The sequence below is a fragment of the Phascolarctos cinereus genome, unplaced genomic scaffold, assembly GCF_003287225.1.
Source record: "Phascolarctos cinereus isolate Bilbo 61053 unplaced genomic scaffold, phaCin_HiC Scaffold_726;HRSCAF=1367, whole genome shotgun sequence".
Taxonomy (NCBI): domain Eukaryota; kingdom Metazoa; phylum Chordata; class Mammalia; order Diprotodontia; family Phascolarctidae; genus Phascolarctos; species Phascolarctos cinereus.
Window position 1 is genome coordinate 127,007,242 of NW_027556098.1, and position 18,048 is coordinate 127,025,289.

The 18,048-nt window shown below is 39.8% G+C and overlaps 1 protein-coding gene across 1 annotated transcript in view; it reads left to right on the forward strand.

Moving 5' to 3' along the window:
• Positions 1-18,048, forward strand: part of ESYT3 (extended synaptotagmin 3) — a 94,453-nt gene that overhangs the window by 16,541 nt on the left and 59,864 nt on the right. Inside the window, 3 exon segments of the mRNA XM_020986120.2 lie at positions 8,615-8,656; positions 12,949-13,083; positions 16,982-17,058. Coding sequence (XP_020841779.1) covers positions 8,615-8,656; positions 12,949-13,083; positions 16,982-17,058 — 254 coding nt within the window.

An 18,048-nucleotide genomic window follows, 5' to 3' on the forward strand; every position in this document is an offset into this window, starting at 1 on the left:
CATGTCACAGATGAAGAAATTGAGGCAAAGAAGGGTCAAATGACTTGCCCAGGGTCATATGGCTAATGTCTGAGGCCAAATTTGAACTCAGGTCCTTCCTACTCCAGGGCCAATGCTCTACCCACTGCACCATTCAACTGTCTTGACACCCTCTTTTAAGGGAAGTTAAACTTACTGCTTGAAAAAGAAGAAAATGGGGAGGACCTTTGACATCAAATGAAGTAGCAGAAGCTGCAGAGCTGGGCACATGCTCTGGAAAAATTTTCAACTCTCTATTAAGATAAGCAAAAATTAATTATAAAAATAGTATCTGGCTCTTCATTTCCAGCTTCTTTGTAGACATCTCCACCAGCATGTCCTGCCAGCATCTCAAACTCAAATATCCAAGACAAAACAAACACCTGCCTCAATGCCAGTTTCCCTATTCCTATTGTTCCTATGACCATTGTCCTCATCATCCAGGCTCAGAACCTCAGTGGCCTGACTCTTCCTTTCCATCGCCTCCTGTGGTGAATCAGGGACCAAGTACTGCCCATTCTGTCTTAGCAGCATTTCTTATTGTGCCACCCCCTTAATTTAGGAGCTCATTACCTCTTCCTCAGATGATTCTTAATAACTTGCCTCTAATTTCTCCTTTCTCCAATCCGTCCTTTAGACAGCTGGCAAAATCATCTTTCTAAGGCACATATCTGACTGCATCACTCTCCTGCTCAAAAACTTTCAATGGCTCCTTATTGTCTGTAAGATAAAATGCAAACTTCTTAACCTGGCATTTAAAACCATCCGCAGTCAAGCTCCACTTTACCTTGTGGGGTCAACTAGATAATAATAACAACAACAACATTTATGTAGCACTTATTAAGTGCCAGATACTGTGCTAAGTGCTTTCCAAATTTTACCTTATTTGATCTTCATAACAACCCTGGGAGGTGGGGGCTATTATTATCCCATTGTACAGCTGAGGAAACTGGGGTAAACAGAGGTTAAGTGACTTGCCCAAGGTCACACTCTTAGTAACTATCTGAGATTGGATTTGAAATCAGGATTCCTGACTCTAGGTCCACTGATCTATTTATCCATTGTACCACCATACGTCCCTTCCAATTTTCCAATTCTGTGACCCAATTTTCCTGACCTTCTTTCATTCTACTTCTCTTTCATAACTCTATGTGCCAGTCAAATTGGACTTGTCACAACTCCACAATTTCATCCCGCATTCTCTTGCCTTTATGTATTCATGTAGATGAGCCACTCTCTCCATATCTCTACCTGCTGAAATCCTCATCTTCTTTCAAGGCCTAGCTCAAGTTCCAAATCCTTCATGGGGCCTCCCTTGTCTTCTGTGCCTCAACTCTCTCCTCTCTCCCTTCCGACATACACACCTGAAAATGATATCTCTCTCTTTGAATTTTGCAATCTACCACTTTGTCCAGATATCTCCCTTGTCTTTATAGTCTACCTTGTATCCTTTTTATTTGTGTACATTTCTTATATTCCCAATGAGTTCTTGGGGGGAAGAGACTGAGACATTGAAAAACTATTTTGCCCAAAGAAAAACAATGAAACAAACTCCAAAAAGAGTGACCACTAGAATAGAACGCATCAACCAAACAATAAGCATTTATTAACCAATTACTGTGTTCCAGGCATTGTGCTAAGTACTAAAGATACAAAGAAAGAGTAATAACAGAATGTTGTTAATATTGTCAAGTGTGACAAATCTATCAGGTATTTTTGCTTACCTATTTCCCTTTGTTACTAGGGAAGGTTCTTTTTTGGGGGAAGGGGTAAATTTCAAGAAATTACTTATGTAAAAACAAAAGGCAAAAATAAAATGTTTTCTAAAAAATAAGTGATTATAGAAGTTCAAAAATATAGGTACTGGAGTTAAAATTGAAAATGTGTACTCCTAAAAAAAAGGAAAAAAAAGAAAAAAAATGTACTCCTTTTCAATTCTAATTTTAGTATTTGTACTAAGCTTTATTGTGCAGTTGTGTCTGACTCTTCATGACCCCATTTGGGATTTTCTTGGCAAAGATACTAGAGTGGTTTGCCATTTCCTTCTCTAGCTCATTTTACAGATGAGGAAACTGAGGCAAACAGGGTTGAATGACTTACCTAGGGTCACAGAGCTAGTAAGCATCTGAGGCCAAATTTGAATTCAGGAAGATGAGTCTTCCTGACTCCAGGCTTGACGCTCTGTTGTGCCACCTACCTGCCCTTGTAATAAGCTAGGGGCATCTCATCATATTAATTATGATTTCAGTGAATTGGGAATAAAACTTCAAGCATATGTTTAAATACTCCTGAAGAAAAATTGAAGGAATTCATTTATTTTATTCTTTCAACCAAAGAATCTAGCTGGGAAAGGTCAGAGAAGGAGAGGAATTAGAAAAGCCTACAACTTTTTTTCCTTCTTCTGGACTCGATATTTTGGTGGCTTTTATACCCTTACTCTTTGAAGAAGAAGCAGTCTTTTTTTAATGCCCATCTAAGTCATCTGAGTTTAGCTGCTTTGGAATTGTTTCAATGTGGCCTTCTTTCTAGGCTGCTGTAGCTGTCAAAGAAACTCATCCTCCCCAGGAGCATTGATTATGTTGGCAAGTATCAGCTTGTTCCTAAGAGAATGAGTCCTTTTTAATTATAGTACTGGTTTTCAAGGGGTGTGGCTCTTTTCTAACCTTGGGCCCTCAGCCAGCCCTGTCTCTGGATCCCAAACGCAGTAATTTCCAGTATGCTAATAGGGAGTAATATTAGCACATATTATGTCAATAACTTAAAATCAGCTGTTGTGGGACCACTATACTTGGACTCTACCATCACAGGCCTCATGTGCTGAATGAGGAAGTGGAAATTAAAGGAAATAGACAGGGAAAAGCAGATGAACTAGATTAAGTAGAAGCAGAGAAAGTTTGGGCTGAAGGTGACCCAATTTTGAGGACATTGAGGGCCTGGTTCTCAAGGGAGCTGAAAGAGGGGAAGACATATAAAACATTATCTTCACCAAAAGGTGATCCAGAAGATGTCAAGAACTACTCAGCCATGCACCTACTTTCTCATTTGGTAAATCTTTATGAGGTTAATTTGCTCATGAATAAGGGTATCCCTAGAAGAAAGACAAGCAGACTTTCCCAAAATGATATGCCACAGTAGACCACACCAGAGGTGAATCTGGCTTTAACTCTTTTTGTAATCCCATGCATTCTGTAACCTCCCAGTTCCCTATTTGCTTTGTGATGAAGTGGAAATGGTACGTAAGAAATGAAAACAGGAAGACTAGCTAGACCAGCAAAGTGTATGCAGCTAACATATAGCACTTACTATATGCCAGGCACTATGCTAAGCACTTGACAATTTCTCATTTGATCCTTACAACAACCCTGGGAGGTAGGTGCTATTATTATTATTATTATTCCCATTTTACAGATGAGGAAACTGAGGCAAACAGAGGTCAAAGTGACTTGCCTAGAGTCACACAGCTGTAAGTATCTAAGGCAGGATTTGAACTCAGGCCTGACAGGCCTAGTGCTCTATCCACTGTACCACCTAGCTGAAAGTAAAATGATATTGAAAGCATTGAGGGTTGGATTCTCAAGATATCCAAAAAAGGGGGAAGATGCCAAACAAGTAGAATAAAGTGTTTTAAAAGGCAATTGAGATTACAGAAATAACTGTATATATCTACTTTCTCACCTAGACAAAATCTTAATGAGACTGAGCTATGTGTATATCAAGGGCATCTTTGGGGAAAACATGAAAAAGGGAAAGGCAAGCTTTTACAAAAAATATATATATATCTCTACAATGATACAAGTAACTAAAAGCTATAGAAAATACAAAATCCCACTGTATATTGTTTGTTGAATCTAAAAAACATTTAATGTGGTAAAGCAAAATGTCCCCTTAATAACTATATCTTTTATAAGGTGTTTCTCATGCGTAAGTTAAGAGCATATAAGACCTCCTTCATAGGTGAAATGATAGACCTAATGGTGTTGGATAATATTCTCGCTATCTACCAATCAACAAGCATTTAAGCACTTACTCTGTTCCAGGAGTTGTGCTAAGCACTGGGAGTACCAAAAAAAAAAAAAAGGAAGAGAAGAAGGGAGGGAGGGAAAGAAGGAAGGAAAGGAAAGAAGGAAGGAAAGAGAAAAGGGAAAAATTGGTCCCCACACTCAAGTAATTTACATTTGTACAAGTATTTATATAGTTAAATAATACAAGAAACATACAAAGTATGCATGAGATAAACTTCATGAAACAATAAACAAACGTACTGAAGACGTTTGTCACTGTCATAGAGATTGTCCATTGCAGAGTCCAAATGGGATTCTCTATATATTGAAAAACCATAGACTTAAGAGCTAGAAAGGACCTTGGATGAGGAGTTTGAATGTGACTCCCTCATTTAACAGATGAGGAAACTGAGGTCCAGAGAAGCTAAGTGACTTGCTCAGCATCACATAGCTAGTAAATATTAGAATGGGAATTTGAACCCAGGTCCTTCCAACTCCAGGTGCAACACTACCAGACTGCATTGTTGGGTCTTCATCTTGACCTGTGCCTTGCCATTGGAGGAGACAGAGTGAGGCTGATGACTTTGCACAGCCCTGCCTCACTTAAATCCAATTCACTTGCAAGTTAAGACATCACCCTCTTGGTGTCATTGGTCCTCTCTAGAACAAAGGACAAACAACAAGATATTCATCTGCAGATATCGTGTTGATTGTATTAAGCCCTGAAACATTGCAGTCTCCTAAATAAATCCAAAGATTTCAGCCTAACTTTCCACCTAGTAAAAGCTATGAGGATGAAAACTACCTGTTGTCTAGACTAGGGGTTTCTACTTTGGATTCCATGAACTGGAAGAAAAATTGATAACTGTAAGTCACTTTTTGATTCTGTTTTTTTTAAAATTTACATATTTAAAAGCCATAATGCTTAAGAGTGGCCCATAGGCTTCACCAGGCTGCCAATGGAGTTTATGAAATAAAAAAGGTTAACCACCCTTGCTTTAGACTACAATAAGCAGTTGGATGGACAGCTGTAGCACTAATTCAAGAACTGCAGATAGAAATTGAGATGGCCCATAGCTGAACAGGAGGAAGAGTGTCAGCTAGGTTGATTTTAGGTAACTGTATCATGCTATCATTGATCCTAGGCTTCTCCATGAAACGAAACTCAGTATTTTTAACAACGGTATTGTTCTAGTTATTCTATATGCCTGTATCATTGCAACATCAGAATTTTCAAGTAATCCAAATTGCAGATAAATCTAAAGTATGATAGGTATAAACAGGCTGATGAATAAATGATGAATTCGGTCAATTTGGAATGTGTGCTGGACCTCCTTCATGACAGTGGCAAACCCCTTTTCAAGCATGTTGACAAAGGTTTTATACTTCACTTGACATTAATTATCTGAGGATTTTCATTAAATTATCTCCATCATTTATCAAGGAATATTGTATGATAACCTATGCATGGGAGACATCTTGTTGGAAGAGAAACTTTAGAGTAGCATTTGGCTTTACCAAGCAAATGGATGGTTTTTTCTGTTTTTTCTAGTCAATAAACATCGTTTCTTCAATTCTCCATGCCTTTTGGTCAGTTAGGTGACTGTAAAGATAGGCTTTACTGTATGTACAAGATTGTTTGTGAAAGCCTACCTTTCTCACATTGTCTTCCAAGATCTCATTGATATGCATGTAGATCATTCTCATTATGACTGAGTGGAGATGAGAAAGACATTATGGGGCTGTAATTGTTATCTTATCAATTGATTTTTTTTGTAGCAATACTGTCTGATTTTTTTTAGCCATTTTGGTATCTTTCCACTCCTTTCAGGGAAAAGAAATGTTTTATGGATGCTATTTACTTGAACATCATAACCATTTCTAGACATATCTCACCACTGGAATTGAATTCTCCCTTGTAGCAAAGAAAAAATATACCTTCCTCCTTTTCAGGTATTTGGAAAATTGATTCCTCAATGCTTTCAAAACTGTGCATTCTCCAGCATGGGTTTCTTCTGTTTATACTTGCTCTGGTCCAGATGTTCTCTCTATCTTGACCATTCATAGTCTGATCTATGTAGTGGTAGAAGACACCTTACGGGCCATTGAATCTAATCACCTCATATTATGGATGAAGAAATGGAGGCCCAGAGAAGTTTGTGATTTTTCTCAAGGTCACATATAGTAAGCGACAGAATTGAGATACAAACTGAGGTCTTTCCACTGCTCCCTGATGCCCCATCTTCAGTGCTATTTCCTCTTTGTCCTGTGGCACTTCAGGAACAAAAATGTCAGAGAACCCATTGTTGTTGTTAAGTCATTACAGTCATGTCCAACTCTTTGTGACTTCGAGATACTGGAGCAGTTTGCCATTTCCTTCTCCAGCTCATTTTACAGATGAGGAAACTGAGGTAAACAGGGTTAAGTGACTTGCCCAGGGTCACACAACTAGTAAGTGTCTGAGGCCAATTTGAACGCACAAAGATGAGTCTTCCTGACTTTAAGCCCAGTGCTCTGTGCACTCCGCCACCCTGTACAGTTATAGAAAGCCTTAAGTCATCTAAGCAATGCAAATGAATAACTGACATGCTTGGATTCTGTCAGGTCTCTCTACTTTGCAAGGTAGATAATCCTGTGGTCTAATCTCATTTTCAGGCTTTAGTTCAGCAGGAGAATGATACACATAACCTAGGCAGCTGCAGAGATCTTTTGTCTGGTGAGACACAGTGTAGTCTAGCCCCAAGCCTGCTAGCCAGGGATGCCCCCCTCACAGGCTACCATTTCTCCTAAGTCTTAGGTCCCTCTGGCTTGGAAGCATGGGGATTTCACTGATTCACTGAATTTCACTGCAAAGGCAGAGTGGGGGTAGTGAGAACAGAGCTGGCCTAGGAATCCAAAGACTGGAGTTTGAATTCTGACTCTGCCACCTAGTAGGTTTATCAGGACGGGAAATTCACCAGTCTGAGCCAGTTTGCTTATTTGTACAATAAGGATAATGATACTCTAAGCGGAGAGAGGGAGAAGAGGCAAACAAAGGGAAAGGGCAAAGGAATAAGCATTTACATAGCACCTACTATGCGCCAGGCACAGTACTAATTTGTACAGATTTTATCTCATTTGATCCTCACAAGAACTCTGGAAGGTATGTGTTGTTACTACTCCCATTATACAGATGAGTTAAACTGACACAGAGATTAAGCGACTTGCCCAGGAACATACAGATAGTAAATGTCTGAGGCTGGATTTGAACTCAGGTCTTCCTGGCTGTAGGCCCAGCACTCACTCCATCTACTGAGTTCCCTAGCTGATAACCTATCTCACAAGGTTATGAGGAAAGTGCTTTGTAAATCTTGAAATTCTTTAGAAGTATAATTTGCGGTGGGTTGTTTTGTTTTGTTATGAGGAAAGTGCTTTGTAAATCTTGAAATTCTTTAGAAGTATAATTTGCGGTGGGTTGTTTTGTTTTGTTTTTTAAACTAGACCTGTTATTTCACTGGTGTTAGAAACTCCTTCTAACTGCCATTTACAGTTTTAGAAGGCTGCCTGTGGCACAGAGAAGTTAAGGAAATGACTTGTCCAGGGTCACCAGATTATTTGTATCAAATGTGAGCCTTGAAATCTAAGACTAGCTCTCAATACCTTCTACTCTATAATAGAGAAAGGAGATATTTTAAATTATAGTTTTCCAGATCAAAATAGACTACATTTTCAAGTTTGATATGAAAAAGTCAGCCATCTAAAGAGAAAACCATACTAATTTTGTCATCATCTCAGAATGAGGCCTGCAAATAGCAGTTGTAAGGCAGTGGGGTGAGATGAACAGGGTCCTGCACTTGAAGTCAGAAAGAACTCGGTTTAGTTCCCACCCTTGGGTGCTCACTAGCTGGGTGAGTGGGCAAATCAATTACCCTTTGTGTGGCTATTTCCTCAAATGTGGGCCCCCTTAAGCCCTTTCCAGTTTTAAATCTGTGATATCATTACCCTATGACCCAACACAGGAATGGGTAGATCTGCCAGTGACTTAGAATGCAGTTTCCAAAGCAAAAAAACAAAACAGCTTAGTTTACACGAGCAAAAGAGTAGCCTTCTGACCTTACCTCTTAGTCTTCTTTACCACGGAAGGCTCATTTCAAAAAGTAAATAGATATCTCGTTTCAATATCAACTTCATTTCCTAATTTGTCCCTTTTCCCTTCACCACCAAGACATCGACTTGATAATTAATATTTTTTTATAAAAGAGTAAAAAAGGTAGCTCAGGAAAAATAACTGACATGTCAACCAAATCTGGCATTATATGCCGTTTTCCGTGCCCATAGCCTTCCACTCCTGCAGAGAAAGGAAGGAGGTGCATTCTCTTATGTCTTTGAAGGGATGGGAGGTGGGGACCAAGATTGGTCATTATAAAATTGCACAGTGAGAAGACTAAGGGAAAGACAGGTCTTTGAGGCTACTAAAACTTGGAAAAGTACCTATTGAATACCGCTGAAATATTGAAATACCATTTATTATAGAAGTATACTTTTTTATCTGCTTATGTTAATTTACATGTTCTATCTCTTTTTGAAATCATTTTGTTGTTGTTTTTCCCCCCTAGATCCACTTCCCAGATGTGGAGCGAGTTGAATGGGTCAACAAGGTAAGAGCCAATTTGCATTCAAGATGGGGAAGCTGGAGCTGGAGAACCGGCTAAGGCTGCTCCAGCTGCTTTCTGACCTCCACCTCAGAACCCTTGCAAGGTCTATAATTATTTCTTAGCTACCCTCATCCTTCATGTAGGGCACACTGAGCCATGAAGAATGTAACTAGGGGGCAGGAAAAGGGGTCCACCTGTAGAACCAATTGGGAAATGAATTATATGGGAGAGGCCAGTTGGTAGAAAGTAGATGTCTTAAGTACCCAAAGCACATATTTTTGTAACTTTTATGTTATCTGCAGTTGGTTTTCTGACCTTTTCGGTGTCTTTAAGATGGAAAAAATAGCAACTTTTCCTTAAAAGAGAATGGTTTCTGATTGTCAGAGAGGCAGTGTATGATATTTGTAGTCAGGAGACTTGGGTTCAAGTCACTTAACCTCTCTGAGCCTCAGTTTCCTCATCTGTAAAATGAGGGGGCTGTCCTTGATCCCCTCTGAAGTCCCTTCCAGCTTTAAATCTAAGAGCCTGTGAACTAGGTACCCAGCTGCCACCTCTCCCTAGTTTCATGAGAATGTTTGTTTTCTTCTCCCAGAGTCTTCAAGTTCATTCACAGGTTTCTGTCTGCTGGTTTCTGTAGCCTTTAAGTAACAAACACAAAAGACAAGTGTTTGAGGTCCTTGAGGGAGGGGAAAAAAATCTAGTTTCCACCTGGCGGCAGAAACCATAGCAATTCAAAATTCTCCTGAATGCCTTTCAGAAGAGATGAGTCAGGAGTGCTGGCTTAGTTTTCAAGTCCTAGTGTTTCTGTGGGTTGTGGATGAGTTGAAAAACTGCAGGAATGTTAGATCTCTTCGGCTTTTTTCATCAGGTAATTATTGAGGTATCTCAATGTTTCATGGGGGTCTGTGCCAGTGGAATCTTTGTATGTATCTCATATAGGCACAGATGTATACATATGCTGTTTTCCTGGGTGGAATGTAAGCTTCTTGAGGATAAAGACTGTTTCTGTCATGTCTTAGTATTTCTAACACCTAGCATCTGGCACATGGTAGGCACTTAATAAATGCTTGTTGGTGGATATTTGTTCCAAAAGATACAGGCTACAGCTTTTCCATGCCTGCCCATATTATCTAACTCAGGGGTGGGGAACCTGCAGCCTCAAGGCCATGTGTGGCCCTCTAGGTCCTCAAGTGCAGCCCTTTGACTTCACAGAAGAAATCCCCTTAGTAAAAGGATGTGTTCTGTAAAACTTGGACTCATTCAAAAGGCTGCACCCAAGGACCTAGAAGGCTACATATGACCTCGAGGCCACAGGTTCCTCCACCCCTGGTCTAATTCTTGCCCAAGTCCTCCTTTAAGACCATCAGAGGGGGTTCAGTGTGCTGAGTGCCTTTGTCAGGTTTGGGGTTTTTTTACTTTGCAAGAATAATCATGCATGTGTTCAGCACCTAGTGGGTACCAGTGCTCCACTCAGAGCCCCCAGATTTTGAGAATTGGAATGAGTTTAGAGATCCTCTGATCCAAATGGCATTTTATAAATGAGGAAACGGAAGCCTTGGCCATTTGAGTACCTTGCCTGGGATCACACAGACTCAAATCCAAGTTTTCTGAATTCAAAGTCGCTTCTCTTTCACCTATTCCATATTGTCTGTTTTCATGTAGCTACTTCTGCTAGTCAGCTGGTCATTGACATGACTTCTCTCTCTTACTCCCTTTCCTCTTTTTCTTTTTTTTTCCTCCATCTATCTTATGTTACTTATTAGCCCAGTTCCACAAGAGAAGTCTCGTCATTAGGCTACCCAGGAAGGCCACATAAGATAGGGACTTCCCCCCTCCCCACCCCTGCTTTTCAGAGACAACCTTCTATCCAGTTCTCTATTTCCACTGAACACACACACACACACACACACACACACACACACCAGATAAGTAAGCCAGATACATTATTTTATATTGCATTGTTTAGCTTCATACTTTTCTGAGTGTTTCATATCCATTATCTCATTTGAATCTCATCACCTCTCTGTGTTGTTGGAGGAAAAGTGTTAATTATCTCTGTTTTATTGGTGAGAAAATGAAACTCCAGAATGATTGAGACTTGCCTAGGGTCACACAGGTAGTTAATGATAGAATCTCTGTCTAGCTCTCCTGGCTTAATGCCTACATGTGGTAAAGAGACTGAAAGCATTTATGTTTCAGAGTGTGGGATGAAAGTTAAAAATAAAAAGGCGGGGGCAGCTAGGTGACGCAGTGGATAGAGCATAGGCCCTAGAGTCAGGAGGAACTCAGTCGTATCTGGCCTCAGACACATAACATTCACTAGCTTTGTGACTCTAGGCAAGTCACTTAACCTCAATTGCCCTTTCGAAAAAACAAACAAACAAATAAATAAATAAAGAGGGGCCCTCTGGACAGATACGGGGCATTCTAACTAGTGCATTTATCTCAAGCTCACCTAATCTCTTGGTAACACAGGAGAAAAAATGAGTTCTATGTATTGAGTATTTTGACTTGTTTTCTGATATATTAACCCTAGAGCAGGGATTCTTAACCTGAGGTCCATTAACTTGTTTTTTTTATTTTATATTTTGATAACTTTATTTCAACATAATTGATTTTCTTTGTCATTCTATGTATTTTATTCATTTAAAAACCTTATTCTTTTTTTAAATTATTTTTTTCATTTTCTCTTTTCATTTTTTTTTTTATTTTTAGGCAGTTGGGGTTAAATGACTTGCCCAAGGTCACACAGCTAGTAAGTGTAAAGTGTTTGGTCTGAGGCCAGATTTGAACTCACATCCTTGTGACTTCAGGGCCCGTGCTGTATCTGCTGTGCCACCTACCTGCCCCTAAAAACCTTATTATAAAAATAGATCCATAGGTTTCACCAGATTGCCAAAGGGCAATTTTTTATTGCCATAAAAAAGGTTTAGAACCCCTGCCCTAGAGATTCCTGTATCTATGACCAGAGATTAGAGGATTTTCCCTTACTTTCACTGGTACAGTTAGTGTTGGGGGTTGAGAGAGTAGTCCTGTCTAGGAAGTAGAGTCAGAAAGGAGATGAGATTGGTAATTAAGGGCACTGGTCAAATGGAACCAAATGAAAAAACTTTTTTTAAAAAGTATGAGGAATATAAAGATTGTCGCTTATTGTATTGATAGGACTGTTGTTTAATGAGAGAAAAGTGTGTTAATAAAAGGTTTCTAGGGATACATTTCAGGAGGGACAAGAAATTGTTGTCTAAGACTTTCCATAAGTTGGATAATCTTTTCCACAGTGGAAAAAGCTCTGAATTTGGGAGTCAGAAAACATGGATTCTAATCTTGATTTTACCATTTGCTAGCCATGTGACCTAGAACAAATCACTTTATTTGTATTTAAAATGGAGGTAGGGTGGGGAATGGAATCTCCAAATTCCCTTCCAAGTTAAATCTATAATCCTTAAAAATTAAATCTTCTCATTTTCCTATTGTCCAAAGACAGGTTTTAGAGAGAGAGTTAAGTGAAAAGACTGATATGGACAGTGAAGTGGTTTCCAAAAAGAAATGCAAGATAGTTGATCCTGCTAAAGCCTGGAGGCCCTAGAAAGACCTCAGACATTTACTAGCTGTGTGACCTTAGACAAGTCACTTAACCTCTGTCTGCTTCAGTTTCTTCAACAGAAACATAGGAACAATAGCAATACCTACCTCTCAAGGTTCTTATAAGGATCAAGTGAGATAATATTTGCAAAGCACTTAGCACAATGTCTGATACTTGGTGGACATTAAATAAAAGTTAGCTATTATTGTTGCCAATGATGATTATCTAAATGGTATTTATTACTTTAAATATATTAGTCCTAGAGCAAAAGAGACCTTCACCATCATTGAATTCAATCCCCTTGACTAACATATGAAGAAATAAGTCAGGAGAGGTCAAATAGCTCACTGAAGGCATGCAACCAATAAGCCAGGGCTAGAACCCAGGTCTCTTGATTCCCAGACCATTGTTGTTTCCACTTGGTCTTGAGTTCGAACATGAACAGGGCAGCCCCTTTCCTGCTATTCAGCATTGAAAGTCCTTCAGAGATGGCCATGCTCCCTGACCAGACATGGCAGACTGTGTGAGCTGCTCCGGAGGTTTAAAAGTAATTAGATTGTTTCAGTCAATTCAAGAGACTACAGAGTGACCAATCTTGATAAGATTATTGAAGAATTAGGACCTAAATACCCCTTGACCATCAGTGAGATACAATGGAGATCTCATTCTGTGTATGTGTGTATATATGTGTATGGATTTCTCTCCTACATAGATCATATCACAGATCTGGCCCTACCTTGGCATGATCATGGAGAAGAAACTTCGAGAAAAACTCCAGCCAAAGATCAGAGAAAAGAGCATCCATCTGAAAACGTTCACTTTCACCAAGCTGTGCTTTGGGCAAAAGGTTGGTGACTTCCTCCCCTCACTCTGCCTTCCCCACCCTGCCTCCCTCCCCTCCCACTGACAACCAAAGCTTCCCAGATTCCATTTGGTCCCAGATGCACATTTGGCCTCAGCCACTCATCCAAGTGTCACTGTCCAAGTCCAAGCTACTGTCTCCTTCCCAGCTCCTCTCAGTGCCAGGGTCAGAGTTCCTCAGTGTCCACCTGCAGCAAACATACCTCATTTTGCCTTGATACTGGATCCCATGGAGAGAAAACACCTATGGAAAACAGAGGAAAGAGGTGGAGAACATCCCATCTATCTTCACTGAAACTGTTCGATTTGCTAATTTTTACTATGTGCACTGCACTGTGGGAGAGATATACTGGACAGTATTCTAGACTCGTAATCTACTTGGTAACTCTAGATTATAAAGAGATACTTAGTGTATAGGCTTCCAAAGTGAACGATACCTTCCCCCGGAGTGGGGGTGGGGGAAGGGGACTGGAACAATCCAGGGCATGGTAGTAGTTTGAAACGATGCAATTAAAGAAAAACACTAAAGGGTTAAAGAAAGTAGATTTCAAGGGTGAGGGCTGAGTAATTTTTTTTAAAAAGGGGTGTTAGGCCAGATAAGTTTGGGAACCTCTTCTCTATAATATAAAATCAGACTGGCTGGAAAGATATAAATAAAATAAGTGTACAATGCAATATATGATTTCCCTTCCAGCTAAAAGTGTTCTCTTTTTCCTCTTCCTTTCTTAGAGCATTTTGTCTGATCTCTCCTTTGCCCCATCACATCACAGATTGACAACTAAAAGGGACTCCAGAGGTCACAAGATCCTGTAGGATCACAGATCTAGAGCTGGAAGAGACCTCAGAAGCCATCTGGTCTGACCCCCTCATTATACAGATGAGAAAACTGAAGCCCAGATACCTCTAAGTGACTTGCTCAAGTTCACACTTGTAACTAAGTGGTGGAGCAAGGATTTGAGCCTAGTTCAGCCTAAATTCACAATTCTTCCTGCTATACTGCCTCCAGCCTACCTTAATTATACTTTCTCTGTGGACCTATCAGATCTCCCTCTCTTGAATCTAAGTTTCTTGAAGGCAGGAGCTGTCAGTTTTAACCTTTTAATCCCTTAATGCCTCGCATGCAGTGTATTTTTTTAATTGGCCAAAATTGTTAAATGTGCAGTTCAGATGATAAATGCTTAGATACTGAGAGGATGGATAGAGCTCTATGTATTGGCATTGTCAGGAAGGGATTTCCAGAGGGAAATAGAACTTGAGCTGAGTTTTGAATGGTGGATTAGGAAACTGATCACAAGATAACACAATTCCAGTCCTTGTGTGACTTGTAGGTGACTTCATTGCAGGTAAGGGCAAAACAAGTATAAAAGGATAGAAATGGGAACATTCATTCCATGATCTGGCCCCAATTTACCTTTCTAACCTTGGGTCCAACTGCTCCTCAGCATGAATGCTTCATTCCCATCTGGTCCATTCATTTACCCCTACACACTCCTTTCTGAGCTTTTCCCCTCTCTTAAAGTGCCCTCCCTCTTCTCTGAGTCTGTAGAAAGCACCAGAGATATAGGGACATATATTTGCTCCCTGACCCTCCCTTCTCTGTGTTGCCTCAAGACCTATCTTCATTTGAATATGCTTTCCTATCATTTTACAATTCCTGGGTTTAGAGACAACTTTTTTTAACAATTACATTTTATGCTGCCTATTTTCTGAGAACATTTTGATAAGAGCATTAAGAAAATGACTCCAAATGAAGGACTTTTAGAAAATTAGAGGTTAGAATATCAGAGTAATAACTGACATTTTTGTTGTTGTTCATTGGTTCAGCCATGATTCTTCATGACCTCATTTGGGGTTTTCTTGACAATTATACTGAAGTGGTTTGCCATTTCCTTTTCCAGCTGATTTTACAGATGAGGAAACTGAGGCAAACAGGGTTGAGTGACTTGCCCAGGGTCACACAGCTAGTAAGTGTCTGAGACCAGGTCTGAATTCGGGTCTTCCTGTCTCTAGGCCCAGCATTCTATCCACTGTGCCACCCAGCTGCCCAACTGACAACTAGATAGTGCTATAATGTTTGCAAAGGGCTTTACACATGCAAATCTCACAACAGCTTTGTGAGGAAGGTACTAAAGATATTATTAACCCCATTTTACAGATGAGGACACTGAGGCTTAGAGAAATTTTCTTGCTCAGGGTCATAGATAATTGTGGAAAGTAAGATTTGAACCTAGGTGTTCTTGACTTTAGGTCCAGTAGTGTTTTATCTACTATTTTATTCTTCCTTAAATAATTAATCTTTTTTAAAAATAATCTAATTCATGTGCCAGGCACTAGAGATACAAATACAAAATGAAAAATAGTCTCTGCCCTCAAGGAGGTTACATTCTAATCTTATTCTGAGCTTTTGGGTTCTTGTTAGCATCAATCACTGAAGGTGGCTCAGATTCATCTTCATACCATCTCCCTTTCCTGGTCTTTACCTTAGAATTGGGGCTCATCTTGTGTATCAATCTTTCTCTGTTCAGTGACTCTAATAAAATTATTGACGTAAGGTGCTTTTGGGAGATATAGTTCCTAGGAAGTAATTTAAAAACTTTCTGCTATGTCCAAGGCATTGTGCTAGACCTTGGTGAGGACAAAGATAACACACAGTCCCTTTCAAAATAAAATGAAATGAGCACATAAAAGAAGGGTAAAACAAGTATTAAGCTTTTAAAGAAAGGAAGAGTTTTACTACCTATTTGTTTAAAAAATAAGGCCCCATTGCTGTTAATGGAGATGGCGGAGAACAGAGTAATTTAAACAGAAGCAGGTATGTAAGGCTTATTCTCTTACATCAATTAAACTAGACTGAATAATGGCTTTATTTTATTCCCTGCTCCCTGCACCCCACTCTCAACTCATATTATTCTTTTAATTGGGCCTTTTTATAGCAAACATCTTGAAGAGATGCAAGGGTAGACATATGGAGGTTAGGGTAAAAGTGAAAGAAGGCAGAGCAAACAAGTGAATGAGATAAATGGAGACTATTTCCCGACACCCCAGGCCTCTCCCCAAAGGCAAATCTGGCTTGGTCCTGCCCTACCTGGAGGTAGGAGTGGGTTGGAGGAGGGCAAATAGTGAAGAGAGTATAAGATTTTGAGTAAGGAAGCCTAAGTTAAAATTCTAGCACTTTAGCTTATGTGAGCATGGACATACAACCTCTCTGACCTTAATTTTCTTCATCTGTAAGATAAAGATAATAATTATATTATTATGGCATATACCAGAAAAAGCACCTAGATTCATATCCCAACTCTGCCCTTTCCTGGTTGAGTGACTCACACAGATAACATCATACACACACACACACACACACACACACACACACACACATACACACACACACACACATATACATTCACTCACACACACATACCCTATGCCTTATTTTTCTCATCTGTTAAATGCAGGTATTAGACTAGATCTCGAAGGTTCCTTCCAACTCTAAATTCTATGACCTTATTGTCTATAAGGAATAAGGGCTGATAGGAATGTAGGGGGAGAAGGTGGTAGAACATTGGTTCAGAGAGGTCTGTCCTGTGTCATAACCAAAGGGCCTTGGTGAGATTGGGTCAGTTCTGGGTCTGAGGTGAGTCAAAAGAGTTTGAAGCAAATAAAAGGGGAAAACAGAGGAGCTGCTTTAATGTATGAATGTACGTCTATTTGTACTTCATCTGAATTGTTGGTGACTTAGGATTATTATTACTTTTATTGCCTTTTCCAATATAATGAACTTTGGTGTGGTTTCCATGGTTCCATGGGTTCCAGGTTTCCATGTGGTATCCACAGGAGGTACATCTCAGAAATCAAAGCACCAGTAACTTCTCCATGTTCTTTTTCAGTGCCCCAAGGTCAATGGTGTCAAGGTCCACATCAGCCAATGCAACAGAAGACGGATCACCCTAGACCTACAGATATGGTAATGTAGCTGGAGGCTTCTGAGAAGAAAGATGTGGTTGTTATTAGTGTTGTTGTTTTGTTTCAGTTAGGTCCAAATCTTCATGACCCCATTTGGGGTTTTCTTGGCAAAGATACTGGAGTGGTTTACCATTTCCTTCTCCAGTTCATTTTACATGTGAAGAAATGAGACAAACAAGGTTAAGTGACTTGCCCAGTGTTCCACAGAAAGTAAGTATCTGAGGCCAGATTTGAAATCAGGAAGATGAATCTTCCTGACTCCAGGCCCAGCTCTCTATCTACTAGTGCCACCTTGAAGGCATAGTATTTTACACCAAATTGAACATTATATGCTTTGCTTTGGCATTAGGCATCCAATAAGCTGATTGAACCACTTAAAAGGAGTTACATCTTTCTTCTTCCAGAGCACAATATTTTTGAGAATTGAGAAACAGCCAATCAGAATTGGCATTTTAATATGAACTGGGATAGAGATGAATGACTCATCCTAGTGGATAGCTACTGAAAGAAGAATGAGGAAACTATCCCTCTGACTTAGAATCAGACCCTGGCCCTGAGGCAATAACCCTTCTTCCAGAAAACAAATATTTAAGAGCAAGCATGGTATAGTTGGAGAGATCTGGCATTGGAGAGAGGAAGACTCAGGTTCAAGGCAAATATCCTGGCTAAGTAACTAGCTGAGCAACGCACTTACATACTCAGTGCCCCCAGGCAACAGTCTAAGACTGTAAGTTGCAGAACGATCTGATCTGCATTATAACAGGGAGTTTCCTCACCAGGACTTCCCAATACCAATGAGATCACTTGTTCCATCCAAAAAACCAAACCAAAACAAATCTATCCCTTAGCCATCCACTGGGCATTTAGCATTGGAAAGCAGAGCTACCTGGGAGAAAGGGTGGAAGGACATCCCCAGTGGAGGTGAAGGCAATATTTTCAAGACCTGAAATGGAATAAAGAGATGGAAAAAAAAATGAGGGATTTGTGGTAG